The 17,554-nt window shown below is 41.1% G+C and overlaps 2 protein-coding genes across 2 annotated transcripts in view; both read left to right on the top strand.

Moving 5' to 3' along the window:
- lrrc49 (leucine rich repeat containing 49) overlaps window positions 1-1,114 on the top strand; it is a 36,929-nt gene extending 35,815 nt beyond the window's left edge. The window contains exon 18 of the mRNA XM_022741865.1: window positions 327-1,114. Within this exon, the coding sequence (XP_022597586.1) occupies window positions 327-542 (216 nt within the window). The 3' untranslated portion in view covers window positions 543-1,114. The remainder of the gene's footprint in view (window positions 1-326) is intronic.
- Window positions 1,115-7,341: 6,227 nt separating this feature from the next.
- Window positions 7,342-17,554, top strand: part of thsd4 (thrombospondin type 1 domain containing 4) — a 42,553-nt gene continuing 32,340 nt past the window's right edge. The window contains exons 1-5 of the mRNA XM_022741834.1: window positions 7,342-7,422; window positions 8,593-8,909; window positions 10,465-10,891; window positions 11,894-11,996; window positions 13,892-14,028. Of these exons, the coding sequence (XP_022597555.1) occupies window positions 7,342-7,422; window positions 8,593-8,909; window positions 10,465-10,891; window positions 11,894-11,996; window positions 13,892-14,028 (1,065 nt within the window). The remainder of the gene's footprint in view (window positions 7,423-8,592; window positions 8,910-10,464; window positions 10,892-11,893; window positions 11,997-13,891; window positions 14,029-17,554) is intronic.

Here is a 17,554-nt window from a genome sequence, read left to right as displayed (position 1 = left end):
TTCAAGGTGCTCTGGTGGTGCTCTGCTAAAAAACCTGTTTGTTGGCATTCTAAATAACCAATATCCTGCTCAACAACTATATTAATGTTTAACACTGTGTACTGTGACAGATACATTTAAATTACGTTACATCTAATGAGTTTATCCATTGACAGCTTCTCCGTAAGGCCTAAATCAAATGATCAAGATGAACTATTTGCAGTGGTTAAAAATGTTGTCAAAATTAATTGAGCAAGCTTTACTCTTTCTTTTCCTACCACTACTCTTCACCTTAATGTCACTATAACACTCAAACCAAATCAACGTTACCTTTGTTTTCCTTACAGGAGGGCACTGTGGAGTCATCGGAGCGTGCTTCCATGATAGAGCAGTACCTCCAGGAGCTGGTCCAAAGAGCATCAGACACCAATCTGAAGGGCGAGGCTCTTCACAAACTCTGGCCGTCCATGTTTGCAGAGATGGTGAGAGACTGTGTGTTGGAGATGAGGGACCGAGCGGCCTTCTGCCAAGCCAGCCTTGCAAAGCTCTCCGAGACCAAGTGAAGAGGACCAAAGGTTCACTCTTTGACCACACACACACACCGCGCACATGTGGACATTGTTTTCCTGGTGGCCTCCAGTCTCAAATGCCATCTATAACACGTCATCACTTAGTGACTTTATCAGTTATTAAAATGTTTGGAAATGATGGGTGTATTTCTCCAGTGTGGGGAAACTCTCTCTCTTAAGATGGATGTAGACTGTTTTAAAGATAGCTAAAGAAACTGTCATGACAAAGGCATCTTGATTGAATGTAGATTTTCACTTTAAACGCACTGTCTGATTCTTTAGTGCTTGGAGCTGTAACATACTTGAGGAAAGTTATAGGGACTAAGAGACTCAAGGTGCATTGTGGTCCCTACGGAGCATCCTCTGCACTTTAAAAGCCTTCTGAATGACCCCTCTTCATCATTACCGCCATCAGCTGAAAATGACCGGTGTCTCTTTTCTCGAGACTAGAATGATTTTTCTGTGGCTTAAATCTTGTTTCACTGCATTGATCTCTCACTTTCTCCTGCCTGACATAAAAGAAGGGCACAAACAAGGACAATGACTTTTCTTTGTTTACCACTGATTTTCTGTATTGTACTTAGTATTAAAATATTCTGTATTAACACTCAGGTTGTGTATATGGTTTACATGGTTGTTTTTCTTAGAAATGTCTTCCCAGGAATGGAGAAATCAGGAATCAAATCAGTCAACATTAGCTGTTTCACTTTAGGTCCAACACCTCACAGACCACGGGTCTCCCATGAGGCAGAGGCTGTGTGTGTGTGTGAGCTAGGTGGTCCAGATACCATGAAGGGTCCTCTAGGTGGTGTGAACTCAGGCTGGAATGTCCCCGAAGGCATAAAGGCAACACCAGTTCCTCACCACCTGTTCCTGCTCTCCTCACTCAAACCAACCTGCAAAGAATTTTTTTTAACCCTTATTTAATCAGGCATGTCAGGTGGAGAAAGAAGCACCAACCTGGAGGAGTAACTGCAGGGGGATGAAGTGTTAAATGGTTCTACACACACAAAGAAGTTGACAGGTACTGCTGTCCCATGTCATCCACTTCACTGGAGATCAATGCCTTGCTCAAGGGTATTTGATTTGAAGACAAGAACACCGGCTTGTATGTTAAATGAGTTTGTCTCTTCTCAGTTCTGAGTTGTTGTCCTCTGGTTTTCAATGTCATTAGTGACCGATAGTGAACTTCTATCAGTGAATGTTTAGGTTCATCTTAATGATCCTGGTGGTAGACTCTCTCAAGAAATTTAATCCAAACCAGACTTTTGGATGGTCTTGTGAAAGGCTTCTATAGTTCAGTATCTTCAGTACTTTATCCAGACATAAACAGTAAACAAACGCATACATTTCTTATTTTTCAAAAATCTGTATGAATTTTTGGCATTAGAATTTACTATTTATTCTTCTGGAGATGTGTTGGCCCAGATTTCCCACATCCTTCCACCACCAAATTAGGTTTTTCCCCTGCTACATGGCAAAATACAATATCTCTTGATTGGTTAATCTGAATTGGAAGACAAAGACAAATACCTAAATGTGCTCTATGACTGCATTACGTGTAGCTTTTTGGGGCAGCTTTCCCCTGAAGATCTCATACAAACATGAAAACTGAACGCTTTGTATTCTGCTTTGACAAGAAACCACTTGGTGCAAGGGTCTGCTATCAAAAAGCTACAGCAAGTTTATTTTGAGCTACTCTGATAAACAACATTGCTTTGTGCTGACACATTTTGTTGTTTTATGTGACTACGGCTGTCAGCGTGAGAGACCTCTACTCCCATAAGGACTGACTGAACTCCATGACGAGTGACAGCGTGCAGAGACAGAGAGTAAGAACAATGTCTCATCGCTGGAAAGCAGTTTAAAAGTCCAGACAGTGTAGTACTTCCTGAGGCCCACACAGTTAACTCGGCTGAGCACTTTAACCTGAAGTCCATATGTCGTGGTGAGTAATAATCCACAATCAATCTGTTGCTCGAATTAAAGATGGTATTTGTTTTGTCTCTTTATAGAGCCGCACACTGGCATTCATGATACACATCTTTTTTGAGTTTTTGACAGACGGCAAAAAGCAGTGCTACAGACCTTGATGATTGTAAGTACATCACAACCAGGCTCGATGCTGATGGTGATGACAGGTGTCCCCATCCATTAATCCACCCAACATATTTCTCCAAAACAATCTATTTTTGACTGTGTACTTTTTAAAAGGCAGTTAAGTACAACATTCTACAGAAGCATTTTTTCAGTTTAGGTTTTTTTTTTTGTGTGTGAATTTGAGCTATCATCATCAATAACATGGCTGTTATCTAAGTTGATAACTGAACTTTTGGATCACCAATGAAAGTGTTTTATGATGAATCAAAGCAGTGTTTTTGATCCAGTCATAACAGCACTATGGCAGGCATGTAGGCCTCAGCTGCCAGGGCACAGAGATCCGCCAAGAGGGGCTCTGCTAATGAAAAGCAAAACAGTGTAGTATGTTTGCAAGCCTGTGAAAGAAGTGTCATTTTAAGAAAGCATATAATTACACTAATATACATATAAGTGTATATTAGTCTGCCTTGTGTATCACTGTTTTAGTTCCTCATTTCCTACATTCCCCAGAATACTTTTTGATAACCTGCAGAGAACATGCTGAAACTTTTATCATTCAGCTATAAGTAACAGTGTAATGTTGTTCCAATAGTTTTATACAGATACACAGGAGGTTAGAGTAGCAGAGAGAAAGCAGTATTATATGGACTTACTTAGAGACTATGGCCATGCAATATTATCTTCACAATTTGTGCTTGGGTGAATGACAAGCAATAAACCTAAGCACTGGTTTGGAGGCTGCAGTGTTGATGTGCTCGACCCTCTGATAGTCTGGAGAAACGGCTGCCAATTCGTTCCACCTCACAGCACCAACTATTAGTTTCTCCTGGAATGAACCAAGAGCATTGTTTATTGTAAGTCATGCACTGCAAAAAAAAAATCCCAAACTGGAACTTGTTTACAGTGTGGTTTTTATTCAAGATTAGATAAAATTAGATAACATCAAAGAGTAACATATTGTTAATATATCAACCAAATATAGGAATGATTGAAAATCATGTTACATTATCTTAGACAGCAGTGCAAGTATTTTTTTTTAAATCAAATAAGCCTTCATTGCAAACAATTAAAGTTATATTAAGCCATTATCATATTTTTCACAGATGCAAAAGTAAAAGTACCACAACGCTGTAGAATATTTTCTCCTGCTTAAGTGACTTTTAGATGGACATTTTTTCCAGCATAGTTTGCGTCAATGCACATTTTTGTCCAGACAACAGTGACTCGCCTCTCTAAATCTCGTCTCAAGTGACCTTCAATGGGTCATCCGGAACGGTAGTTCATTAACGATGCTTTAATTGGAGGCTTGTTTGCCTGTGAAGAGTTTGAAACCATTGTGGTTAAAGGCATATTCCTGAGCAGCATCAACATTTATGCACACATCAGTAAGGACGGTCAGCGGGAGCAATAAGGACCAGCTCTTCTGCAGATACATGCAGTGATACGTATATATAGGCTAGGTATTTAAAATAGCTTTTGCAGTGTGGATCAGTACAGTCTTACATTTGTGATATTGATACAATGATAGATTTCCCAATATTGACAGATTATGTTGGCTAAATAATGAAGCCACTGTCAGGCCAGCATGTTTATAGACAATGGCTATAATGAGCTATATACAGTGTGTCATAGTATGGTGTAATCCACTGAACAATGCATAGCTTTGTTTTGTTCTCTCAAATAAAACAAAGAGGCTAAAGAGAGCAATACACCATTTCTTTCAGTTTATGAAAACTGTAAAGAATCAACCTCAGTGATTTCACTCTGGAGCAAAACATAACTACACACCGCTACTGTAGGCCATACAGAAGTAAGGAATTGTTCTCTTCAGTGGACTCGGGGTGGACCAATGACTAAAGTGATCAGCTATCACAAGCATATACAGTATACAGTATATATAGTGGCAGGAAAATGTATGTGAACCCTCTGGAACTGGAATCATCAGTGACTCATAAAATGTGATCTGATCTTCATGGTCACAGCTATAGAAAAACACAGTGTGCTCATACTAAAAACACTCAAACAATTATAATATTTTGCGTCTTTATTGAATTAAATTCAAAAATTAATTCGTTAAACATTCACAGTGCTGGTGGAAAAAGTGGGTTACCATAGATTTACATCTCGTGTTGAATCCTCTGAGGTTATGGCCATGAGGTCTTATCTTGATCATTGACAAGAAAACATGTCCGCCTACATCCTGGACACTTCCTGTGCAGTCATAAAGGGGGTTTTGTTCACTGTGCAAATGATTTGCTGCTCATTCTAAAGACTTGTGCTCCTCGGCCTACCTGGTCACTTGCCATTTTCTAGTTTCCCTGTACACACCTGCTTTTTCAGAATGTACCCATCTGTTGATTTTGGCAAACTGACTACTTTTGATATCTCTCTGATAGATTTTTGCTTTTTTTGGGCCTCACTATCTTCTTCACCTGTGTGGTCACGTCTTTATTCATCACATTGACAGACAACTCCACCTCAATCTTAATGACAACTTTTAACTCTGAATGAAGTCTGAGCCACTTGTGAGGTTTTTTGTGTATGAACTAATGTCGAAAAAACACACAGCTGTCCAAGAAATGTCAACGGTCCAAACACTTTTGAACCCGATTTTGGCACAATGTGTCAAAATGGCTATATCTCCCACACAGTTATTTCAATATCATCATAAACCCATTCAAATTAAAGCTGACACTTCACACTTTAATGAATTATCCATTATTTTATTTCAGATATTATGTACTGAGCTGTGCTGAGAACAAAAGACATTTAACTGTCCAAATACTTATGGACACTTGTGATTTGGATCAACTGACCCTTTAATCTAGCCGCACTAGTACAAATATAATGCTGATGTTATTGATGCTGAAAAGTCCCTTTAGTGTTTCACCATCAGAGCTGGTGGGTGGAGCTTTCAGCTTTGGCTTCACAGCAGCTGATAGATGAGATCATTTACCTGTCTGTGGCTCCACTTTGGACAGCTTTGAAAAACTATTGCGCTCTCGCTCTCTTTATTCCACACACAAGAAAACCCCAGCGCAGCACTCACTGAGTGGGTGGGGGAGGAAGGGAGGCACACACCTACATATTTACATGGCACACACACACACACACACACACACACACACGGACAAAGAAAGAGTAACAGTTGCGGCAGGGGGCGCAGCAGAGGTTGTTTTCTGTCTCTCGTGTCCGTTTCCAGCTTTCTGTCATTCTGTGTCTTTGCGCGTAAAAGCAGAAATGCCGGAGTCAACGGGATGATCAGGGTCCCGAGTTTCTACTGCGCCAGGATTCAACTCTCAGTCCGGAATACGGATTTACTGACTTACATGGCTTAGCACCAAGTCTCTTGGAGGGAAACCCTGCATTTCCACTTGGATGACTTTTTCGACCATGAGGATACCTGCGCGTGGAAATGGATCTGTGAACGCGACAGAGTAGGATAAACTAGTTTGAAATTAGAGTGAAGTAACTAATACTTCACCATACCCGCATCAGTAACATACAGGTACGTCGGCATATCATATGTGGGCTGTTATTTCTTGATTTCCATGCTGCAATAATGATAATAATAATAGCAATAAATCAAATTAATAATAATTAATTAGTGTGAAAGTGGAGTGGAGTGTGTTTACTGTGTATTGTTGTTCTTCTGGTTTGAACACTGCAGCACTTCCCGACCCTCCTGTCTGGTTCAGTGATCTTAATTTAGACAAGGTGCAAAGTAGGGCTGAGTTATATGGTCTGGGGTGAAGGGTGAAAGTCCTTCCCTAACTGGCCCTCAGACCTGCTGTTCAGGGGGTGGCTTGTTTTCAGCAGGGGTTCCTCCCTCATTAGGAGCCAGAGGTCAGAGAGGTCAACTCACATGGTCAAGTGGGTAGAAGTCTTTTTTTTTTTTTGCCTGAGTCAGTGTATTGAGAGACTGTCAGACTGAGTGATGTAGTGGCAAATGAAACAAGTGTCAGGATTGTGACATTGGAGGGATACTTGTGGCAGACAGGCACAGCTACCGGAAATGTAGTGTAATTCAAACATTAAATACTGTTCACTTTTAATACTTTTATATGTCCAGACTAAAATGATGAGTGAAATCTACAGTATTCTTTAGATGGATAGTGATTAGACAGAGTCAAAGTGGGTTTTCATCGTCTAGTGCCTCTGGGTTGGGGTCACACAGACGGCAGTTGTGTTGAAAATCAGTCAGTCTCACTCAGGTGTATGCTAATGTAAACTTCTCTCTTCACCCTTAAGTGTCTGCACCTCAAAATCCAGGAGCTATGTGGGGAGCCTGTGTCTGGATTGTCAGGTAATGCCAGTGTGATTGTTTCAATAATGGATTATATATGTGTTGTGCATTAATTTTTATTGAAATACAGATGAATGTCTATGTTCCTATTTTTGTGTGGCTACCTCATGTTCTGACCATCTATAAATGTACCACTTTATCAACGGCAATATTTTAATAGCATCAGTATATTCTTATTTATTAAGCAATAATGCCGTTTCAGTAAAACCATTTGTATCACCAGTAATCGCTTCTGTGTTTTGTCTGTAGAGTTTCTGTGCTGCTGCTGCTGCTGCTGCTGCTTTGGTCAGAATCCCTGGACTGCCAACACACAACAGACCACAGGAAGGTGAGCAACAGTTGTGTAGCAGGTGGTGCTACTGAAAACGAATACATCTGTGTTCAGACATGTGTGATCTGTTTGACACGCTCACTTTCATGATAGAAGACCTCCCTCAAATAAGGAGTCTAATTGCGTGGTTGGCACTGGTGAGTGGAATGCTTGTCTCCAAAGATGGCATGCATGATCGTGTCTTGTTAGCATAGCCAAACGCCATCTCAAGTTATAGACTTTCATTCTGCCTTCTTTTATTTTTTTTCCCCCAGTGTGTGTAAACAGTGAGAGTATTCCCAGGAGGAACTTGACCAGGGTGCTAATCTGTTAAGTTGTAATGAGAGAGAGAGAGAAAGAGAGAGAGAGAGAGAGAGAGAGAGAGAGAGAGAGAGAGAGAGAGAGAGAGAGAGTGAGAGAGTGAAAGGTTGTGTTGATTGCAGGGAAACACAGAGGGCTGATGTCAGCAAAACACCTCTTGAACTCTGCAGCCACAGGAACTTCACGGATGCAGCTAGTGGGTGCACCAAGTATGACGCTGACTGACAGATCAACTATCTAGTCAGTTTTTTGGGGGGTTGGTTCCAGTCAGCTCCATGTGTTTTCAGCGGGAGTCCAGCTGTGTGACCTATGGCTGACACGGGAGATGACAGTGGCGTTGAGTTACAAAGGCTGAAGCAGGGTAGAGGAGGAGGAGGGAGGTCTGGGGTCTCTCTGAATAGCTGCACAGTCTGATTGACAGCAGAAGAGCTTCCTGCCAACTCTCCCTACTGCTTCTGTATTCTCCCTCCATCCGCTAAAAGTCAAAGGCAGCTGAGCTTTTACTACAGCCATGTGTTTGCCCAGAGAGGTTGCTGTGAATAGAGACAAAGTGCTCCTTAAAGAGCAGGATTTCCACGCGGCTCCACGGATAAAGCCGGCTTGGCACAGGACTCCTGCTGGCAGGTTCCTCAAACAGAGAGCGCACTGATCGCTACTAATACATCCCTGGCAGAGCCGCACAGAGGGATAGAGTCAACAGTGAGAAATGCAGGTAGCCAATAGGGGATAGGCCACTAACAGACACCCACTAATCAGCCAAATCAGGGCTTTATAACCGTGAACAGAGGTCTGTTTCATGAATAGTGGTGGGAGGCAGAGGAGCAGGATAGTCATGTTGATGAGATGAGGTCAGTGACTTGAGCTTTTATACACGGCCATGATCTGGGGAGATTAAAGTCGTGTTGATGGAGGCTTTCCATCAATTCCTGGCATCCACATCTTGTGACACTGTCCTGTTTCTTTGCGCATGTGGTGTCAGTAATTGTGGTTGTTTTGTCTCCATACAGGTTCCTCAGAGGGCAGAGCCCCAACAGGAGTTCAGGGCTGAGCATGGAGAAATTCAGGGCTCCTGGGGCACCTGGGGGTCCTGGTCAACCTGCTCCCGGACCTGTGGGAGAGGGGTACACGAGCAGAGCAGACCCTGCCTGCCTGTTTACACTCCATCCCTTTATCCCTCGAGAAGAGCTGGAGTTTATCCTCAGCAACCTGGCCATGTCATCTCAGCCCTGCAGCCATCAGTTCCTCTGCATCGCGACACAGGCAGGCCTTCCAACAGCAGCAGTCGTGGTGAGCTGACGAGAGAGACCCGACCAGGTGGACAAAGGTACTGTTATCAGTCATGGCGATGGCTTTTTTTCTGGCCACAAAACAAACAAGAGTTTAAATCGCTGTACTTACAACTTGAGCTTCCAAACTTGCCAAGGCTGTCCTTTTTGTTTTACTTCAGAGGAAGTGTTCAGATACAGGTGGATGACAAAAGTAAAAACCTTAGTAAAGGAATTGGGGGAAAATGTGCTCCCACAAAGAGCACGAGGGGTCACTGAGTGGTTTGATGAGTATGAAAATGATGTGATTTGCAAGAATGGGGGTCTGCAAACTTGTAGAATTTATGTGTGGGGAAATATCAGCCGAATAATAGCAGACGTAGGGCATCATAAACAAAAATCTCTGACAGTTGCAGGTTTATCCTCTGTAGTGCACCAGGAGCAACATATCACAGTCATCACACATGTGGCTGTGGCATTATCCTCTGTCCTGTGTTTCCTGCGCAGCAACACAACTTCTGTCTACTGACTGAGACTAACTGAGATTGACATAGTGACATTGATATAATGGTTTATTGAGAGTGATGTCAGATGGTTCCAGGTTTACCTCCATTCATAAAACCTTAATGACGCACACATACATTTGTTGTTGGTGCCGTCAGGTGGTAGAGTGAAGCTGGTCCCTGGCAACTTACCCGCTCGCCTATGTTCATCACACAAGTCACGAAGGATGGCAAACGATGATTGGTCAAAGTCCAAAGTTTAGTCTGCCAGGTCTGTTGACCAAAAAATGATGACTAATTATTCTGACACATTGACCATCTCATTTAGCCTGATCCTGGCCAAAGCAGATTGAAGCTTGTTGGTTTCTCCTTCAGTTTGTGGCCAATCTGTAGCTTCCTACACATGGGTATAAAATAATTTGTAATTATTATCTGGGAAAAACAGCAATGACAATCTATTGCGATTGATTTCAATATTGCAATGTTGAATATTCTGTATTTTAGCTCTTGTCTTTGTTTAGGTCTGCGAGTCCTTAAAGAGCCTGTACGGCTGTGCTGCATGCTGAGCAGCCTGATCTAAAAGTGACTCTTTGGAGCCATCACTGTGGGCCATCTGACTGCCCTCCAGTGGAAAGCTAGTCTTTTATGGATGGAGTCAAAGGCTCGGCTTGTGCTCGGCAGCTTTGTGACCTCCTTCCTGTTGTGCTCGCCTTTAAACAAACAGCACTGACAGCTGAGTAATGGGGGGTTGTTTGAGTTGGAATCTAAGGAGCCAAATAACAACAAAAGCTCCCAGAATTCTGCTACTGGGATTCTAGTGCATCTCAAAAGTTCTGGTTCAGATGAAGCTCCTTGACAGTTTCCTCAGTCAAAGAGGACATTAAGCTGAAAGATCCCTAATAGAAGAAGAAACTGATCCAAATATACATGATGGCCTCTGTTGTACAGTCATTGGTTGGTTTTTAAGAGGTTTAAGTAGAAAATATTTTCCAGATTTAGACAGATGATAGGTAACTGGACGTTACATGTGTTGGTCTAGATATGGAAGTGATAATTACTACACTGTCACCGGTTTAGTTGTGGATCTCCTCATGTTTTATGTCTTCAGTAGGGTCAGTCAAATCATCCCAGGGAGGTATGGCTACGGGAGAGCTCCTTATGTCGCTCCATTGCAGAAGGACCCAGGCTATGGGTCTGGGACGGCTCGCCCCCACAGACAGAGACGCTCCGCTGCGGCTGATGCCCACCATTCTGCCGCTAGAGGCCAAGGTGTCCACAGGTCGAACAACCTGGGCCCCCCTCACAACCTCCGTCGCTACAGCAGACCCTACGTGCAGCCCAGGCCACAGCAGCCCACAAATAACCAAGTCTGGGCCCCCCTCTACCAGCCTGGTTCAGCCAACCAAGCTGAGGAGCAGGAGCTACAACCAGGCAGCCAGACCTCTGGGCCCCAGCAACACCACGAGAGACCCTATAACCCTTTACCTACTTCTTTCTGTACAGGAGAGTCCGCTCGCTACAGGATCTGCAACAGTAATGTATGCAACATTTTCTTATCATCAGTGTGTTGGCAAGTCATTTTATGAGGTTCAATTACATAATTAGGCTTATCACTCCACTGTCTTGATTCCTATATCACTTTTGGTGATCAGTTTACGGAAAAAGGAGCTGGTTTACAGGTTTTATACAGTAGGGCTTTCGTTTTATTGCATAAGCTCTGATGAGTAAAAAAAAATGTGGACTTTTGCACTTACACAAAAATGTAAGAAGGGACGTTTTCTGTAGACATTTCCTTCCTGTCATAGTTTAACTTGACCTTGCTCAGCCAGACCACATTTGCTGTGAGATTTGTCATAGTTTAACTCAATTCAAGAAACGAACAGGGCTCCATTTTAATCCAAAACTATATAAAACACATCACTGAGCCACACTGTTATACAAAGGGACAGGTCCGTTCAGTATAAAACTTTCAAAATTTCCTACATTATTTTGGATTGAAATATTTGTTAAAATTTAAAGCTATTTAATACTTACGTTAAATATTTTCTATTAGCAGCTTCAGTAAAAAAAAAATATTGGTAAAGGTGTTGGCTTGGGAAACCTTACCAAGTGTGCAGATGAGCTTTGCTTATCTGATTCACAGGTACGGAATCCATCCTGTGCACTAAAACAAATTTAAACAGTGTCTGGTTCTGTATATTGTCTCTGGTGTGCGATGACGCAGATATTCAAGCAAAGTAAAGCAGACCAGGGGCTTGTTTAGACAAAGGAGATATGAAGAGGCACAAGGGAGATTGGGTTTCACTGGCGAGCCTTCATAAATACTGGAATCTGATGACTTTTGGCAAGAAAGACTGAGCCACAAGTGGAGGGTTAAAGCAGTTAAAACAGAGGAGGTTGACTCCAGCAGTCAATCAGTGGCTACGGAGCATGACAGTGAGAAATGTGAGCTTACTGCAGTTACAAAAGGATTTACCTGTCGCCTTATCGTGTGCGTGTGTGTGTGTGTGTGTGTGTGTGTGTGTGTGTCTGATCCTCAGGCCTGTCCTCCATCCAGCAGACACATCAGGGCTGTTCAGTGTTCTTCTTACAACAACCAACCTTTCATGGGCAGACTGTATGAGTGGGAACCTTTCAATGAGGGTAGGTTGAATGAATATTCTTATGCACCGTATGTATGTACTGTATGTGCTCATGCACTTGTATGTAAACCATATTTTCACCTAGGAACTATGTGTAGCTGTTGTGCTAGTGACAGCCAATGGTAAAGGAGGTCCAAATAAATGACGCTGAAGTTGTAATAACAAAACAAACTTTTATTTATTTTATAGAACTACATTATGGTAAATGGTACAGTAATAGTACAAGAAATAACAAGGCAAGTGTCTATAGCCATGTAGTGCTGTGAGGCTGTACTTTTAGAATTAAGTTAGCTAGTTTGCTCACAATGAAAATAATGCTTAGCAGGTCATATTGACCATCTTAGTTTATCATATTATCATGCTTACGTTTGCTAATTAGCACTAAACAGTGGTGGGCTGACTGACCAACCAACAGACTAGCATTACCATTGCCGGAAAACAAAAAAAAAACAAAAAAACAAAAAACAAATCAACAGTCAGAATAAGCAAATGAAAACATACAGTCTGCCTATAAAATGTGTTTTAAGAAATGACAGAACATGTGTAGTCTAATGGGTCAAATGTCTGAGATAGTAAGGATGCTAACCTAAAATTACTCTGTCAATCTAAAGATCATAGACATTTGTTAATCACATTTTCATAGTCTTACATTTTCAGCTCCATGACCTATGACCTGTATGAACTGAGGTGTGCTGTGATGTGAAGCCTGCAGTATATCACCTGTCTGTAGTCTCATAAATAAATGTTCATTCATACAAAGTCTCTGACCTTACTCACCTGAAGTATCCAGGCAACTGTCAAAACACCTCCTGAAATGTCATTTCTCTGAGAACACTAATGGAAATAACAGTCTCCAAATTAATATCCTGTCAGACAGATGTGTATTTTGAGATTGTGTTTTAGTGCTGCTGGTTTGACTGACGGGTAATGCAGATGTAAAGATTAGATAACTCTAGATCAATGTGTAGGGATTATTTGACACCCATCTTGAACAGTGTTTAAACATATTCTTGTGTATCTGTCTAAGAAATACCTGGCTTTTGGCCTTATAGTATCTAATTGATTAAGCACCTGAACAAAATGGAAAGAACAGGGATCAGGATGCTTTCACTGCCATTTTTTTTTTGAAATCATAGAGCTGGTTTCAAACAAATAGCATTTTGAGGATACATGTTATTGTTTGTTTCCTCCAACCTCTCTGGCAGCATTTATTGCTTTGCTATTGGAGCAAAATTGTATTCAGAATTTCAAATCAAATTTCAAAAAACTTAATTTATCTGCTACTTTAGGGCATTTTAACATTATACATAAACTATTGCTTTGTTGCCATTTGCTGCAGTTTTAGTCAGGCCACAAAACAACTAAACATATAGTCATTTTTAAGTCCAATTCAGTGTTGTTTCAGTGTTTTCACTGGGTGAAATTAAACTCATAATTTGAATCTGACAGAATACGCCCCAAGGGTAAAACGCAAGCAGACCTGCATACTGGTTTTATTAGTGCTGTAGTAATTTAATGTCACTCTGCGGCCTGCATGATGTGACTTCTGTTTAAGTATTTAAGGGCCTGTGCTTTAAATACTTTTCTGCTCCAAACGGGTCTTTCTACAATACTTTGAATGTGGTGCTCTACAAATTCACCTATTTCATATTTTACATAGCTACTTAATATTGAGTTTTAATTTGTAATTTGTGAAGTTTCCTGTGTTGAGACACAAGATGAAGGTATGGAGACATTTAGACACAACATGTAAAGATGATTCATTTGTATTATGTACGGTCCGTCAAATGCCTTTGATTCTTCTTCCTTCTGTGCTTTGTCACTACATGCTATGAAACACACATGTTGTCAAAATGTCTCTGGATACATACAACAGTCTCATAAATCTCCTCTTAGTTCCTGGGGATCAGCATTGTGAACTCAACTGCCGGGCCATAGGGTTCAGGTTCTACGTGCGGCAGTCAGACAGGGTGATTGATGGGACGCCATGTGGACAGAACGACTCCTCTCTCTGTGTGGCGGGAAAGTGTACGGTACGCCCTTTTTTTTCATTTCAAAAAGTAGGTTTTGTTTCCTTTATCATCGTGCTTCATGTTCACAAAGTTTTATGTATTTACAGTGAGCAGTCAGCTTTCTTACTACTTTTTTGCTTTGGGCACCACACAGCTTCATGGAGGCTGTTAGGTGACAAGGACTCTTTAATCTACAAACTTGATTAATTTGGGGATTTGATTCAGCATCCTTCCAGTCACAAAGCAGCTTCTTTGCTTCCTTTATCCTATGGCTGTCCTCATTTGTAAGAATCATGGCGTTAGTGAAGATGTATACCTGAAAATAATGTCACATAATAATCACATCTTTTGCAGAAAGTGCTAGCATGAGCTTCTTCAAGCTGTGCTTTTATCAGTCAGCACTGGTGTTGGAATACAGTGTTCACATTTTAATATCTACTGACCAAAATACAATTAATAAAAATACAAATATTTTGGGTAAACACTTTGATATTCCATGCTGCAGGGACGGTTAGAGGGACGGTTCAGGTTTTCAATATAGTAGTCACTTTTCAATTTGGTTTATCTCTACATCTCTTATAAACTAAGTAACCACAGACAATACCCTAACAATAACCTGGTCTAAAGGTTTAATCCTAACCCCACTCCACTTCATTATTAAAGTTGTATAAGACAGTCCATCTCTAGTAGGGCTATGTTTTGTGTACGTCAGATCAGACGTAGTGATGGTTATGAGCAGCAGAGGGCAGCACAGCATAAGTGTAAGCTCTTCCTCTGTGATGCGGAGGAGTGAAGTGAAGGTCAGGAGGAAGTTTCTACACCCTCGGGCCAGAGCAGGAGATCTGGGATCTCAATGTAGGACATATTTGTACTTTTGACCCCATATTTAATACACACCATGAAAACACACCTGTGAGCACAGAGTTGGAAAGACATGAGTTGCTGTGTGGGCCTGCTTGTGGCTGGCTATGTATTCAGTATGCTGGATTCACTTTAACATTCTTTTGATCAGGGTTTAACTCAGAGAAATATGTTGAAGGTCACTTCCAGTTGGTCATGCTGACCTTGCTGTGTTAACCCCGTGTATTTCCCATGCACTGTAATCCAGCGACAATCTTAGCAACATTAAGATTTAATCAAGATAGAAAACCCTCTGATCTTTCATTTTGGCCTTGATCACATTTCCACTCTTAACAGACTCGACACTATGATCCTTCACATGAGTAGGGTTGAAACTTAATTGGGATTCATGAGTCCAGTTCAGGCAATTACACAAAAAGTTAATCATTTATTTTCCTGCCTTATTTTAGGATTCAAACTCATCAGCAATATTTCAGGAAAGAGAGATTTTTTTTCTCTCGTCTCTTTCCCCACTGAGATTTTCTCAGCTGGTCTAGCCATTTGAACTGGAGATCACCCAATGTTAAAGCCAAGAGATAATGTAAAAACATCTGGATAATTGAATTTGAAGCAGAGCCGCTCTCATGATTGGAATTAAACATGATTATGGAAATTGATAAACTTTTGTAGTTGGCACTCTGGGCCCTGCTCTTCCAGTCCAAGATTAAAAGGACAGTAGATACATACTGTGGCATATGGAATATACATAATGCACGTAGCAAGAGATATTATTGTAACTATATTGATTAAAAAAAAGACCATAACAGAGGGAGTCTGGGTTGGTAGAGGGAGTGAGCAGCGCAGCTATTCATCATCAGCAGCAGCATGGAGCAGGAAGGAGCCACAGGAAAGAATGAGGAGTTGGCAGTTCAAACAGATTGTTTGAAGTGTCAGTCATCATTGCTGCCTGTTTGGATCAGCTGACGGTCAGCTGGTTTGGCACACTCTGCTTGACCTAACATGATACTTCATAACTTGTCAAAATACACAATAAGTGAATGATCAAAGTTGAGCGAAACATTTGAATTTAATAAATTCTAAATTCAAAATAAAATCAGTAACATTCGACAACTCTGTAAGAGATGTGTAACATATTTTTAGCCATGCAAATGCTATGTCTCCACCACTTTGGTTCTGACCAAGATATTTTAACAGCTATAGGATGGTTGGCTATAAAACTTTGTAGGGACATTCGTGGTCCCTAGAGGATCAATCTGTCTGACTTTTGGTGACCCCCTGACTTTTCCTCTGGTGCCACCATGAGGTTGTCCTTTGTGTTTCAGTGAGAAATATCTTCACAACTACTAGATGCAATGCTGTAACATTTGCTCAAGATATTCAAGGTCCCTAGAGGATTAATTAAAAAATAAACTTCAGTGATCCATTCACTTGTTCTTCAGTGCCAAGAGCAGGTCAAAATACCATTTTGTCCAGTGCTTTGGTTTATGAAAAATGACTGCAAGACTGATGACATTTTCATCACCCTGAGCTCACTTTGCTAATCAGCAACAGTTAGCATGCTGATGTTAGCATCTTGCTGTACCTAAGTAGAAATGTCACTGGGTCCCTAGCGTGGCTGTAGACTCCCCAGTCTATAATACAGGCTTGTTAAATGATGACATAGTAATGACATATTAATAATACTAGGATATTATTTAAAAACCTGTTGGAAAACCAAAAAAATTCAACTATTTAAGAGTGTATAATTGACAGTCAGATGTAAATTGTCTGGAAATGTTTAATATTAACAGGTTTGATTTCATTTTAGACCCGTTTTTAGTGACGACATATCACATTCTGATATGTTCTTACACCATTCGGCTGTTTGCTTGTCAGTGGCAAACCTTTAAGCTTTGGTTTTTGGGGCTGCTGCCGCAGTCGAGGTCCATGTGGAATAAGTGCCCTGTTTTAATGTGGCCCTGGTGGCTTCCAGCTCTGCTCAGGAGCCAACCAGCCACTGTGGTAAAGCAGATGAGGCATTACTACTGCAGTGAAGGAAGGTCCACTATTTGTGCTACACTGTTTGATGGTCTCTAGAACTGGAATTGCAGGAACATCATATAATTAATATTCTGTGAGGAATTTTCATGCATGGAGAGAGAGCAAACTGAATTCTCACTCCGTGGGAATTTTACAACCGGGCCACTTACGAGTATATACCACGATTGTATTTTACAACGTGTTTCGCATATTCATTACATAAAATTTTGGTTTTCTGTTGTTGCTCCATGGTAAGCCCAGAAACCAGACTGTTTACTCCTTCTCTGACAAACAACAATAACAAACCAAGATTGATTTTATGTCTTAGTTTATATGTAAGTTTGATTCCTGCTTGTGTGGTTGTTATATTGTAGCAATACCGCCCTGTGCTGCTCTGGTTCACTTTTCATTGGTCTGTCTGTCACATTTATTAAGAAAAACTCAGTGTGTTCATTTTCCTGACTATTTTGTTGGATATTTTCAAGACCATTAAAACCAGTCAATAAACCAAAACAATAAACTATACACTTTCCTATGAAAATCCATTTGAACCAAAGCACTTCTGCACTATATGGTTGAGTATTCATCTCACACAGACAGTAGCTACTGTACAAACTGGTGCACTGTCCCTAAGGCACTGAGAAGTGTTATACTCCAACCTGGAGCT

This window comes from Seriola dumerili, unplaced genomic scaffold (genome assembly GCF_002260705.1).
Source record: "Seriola dumerili isolate Sdu_G_001 unplaced genomic scaffold, Sdu_1.0 BDQW01000003.1, whole genome shotgun sequence".
Classification (NCBI taxonomy): domain Eukaryota; kingdom Metazoa; phylum Chordata; class Actinopteri; order Carangiformes; family Carangidae; genus Seriola; species Seriola dumerili.
The sequence above is the reverse complement of the archived record's forward strand: the minus strand, read 5'-3'. Positions and strand labels throughout refer to the sequence as shown.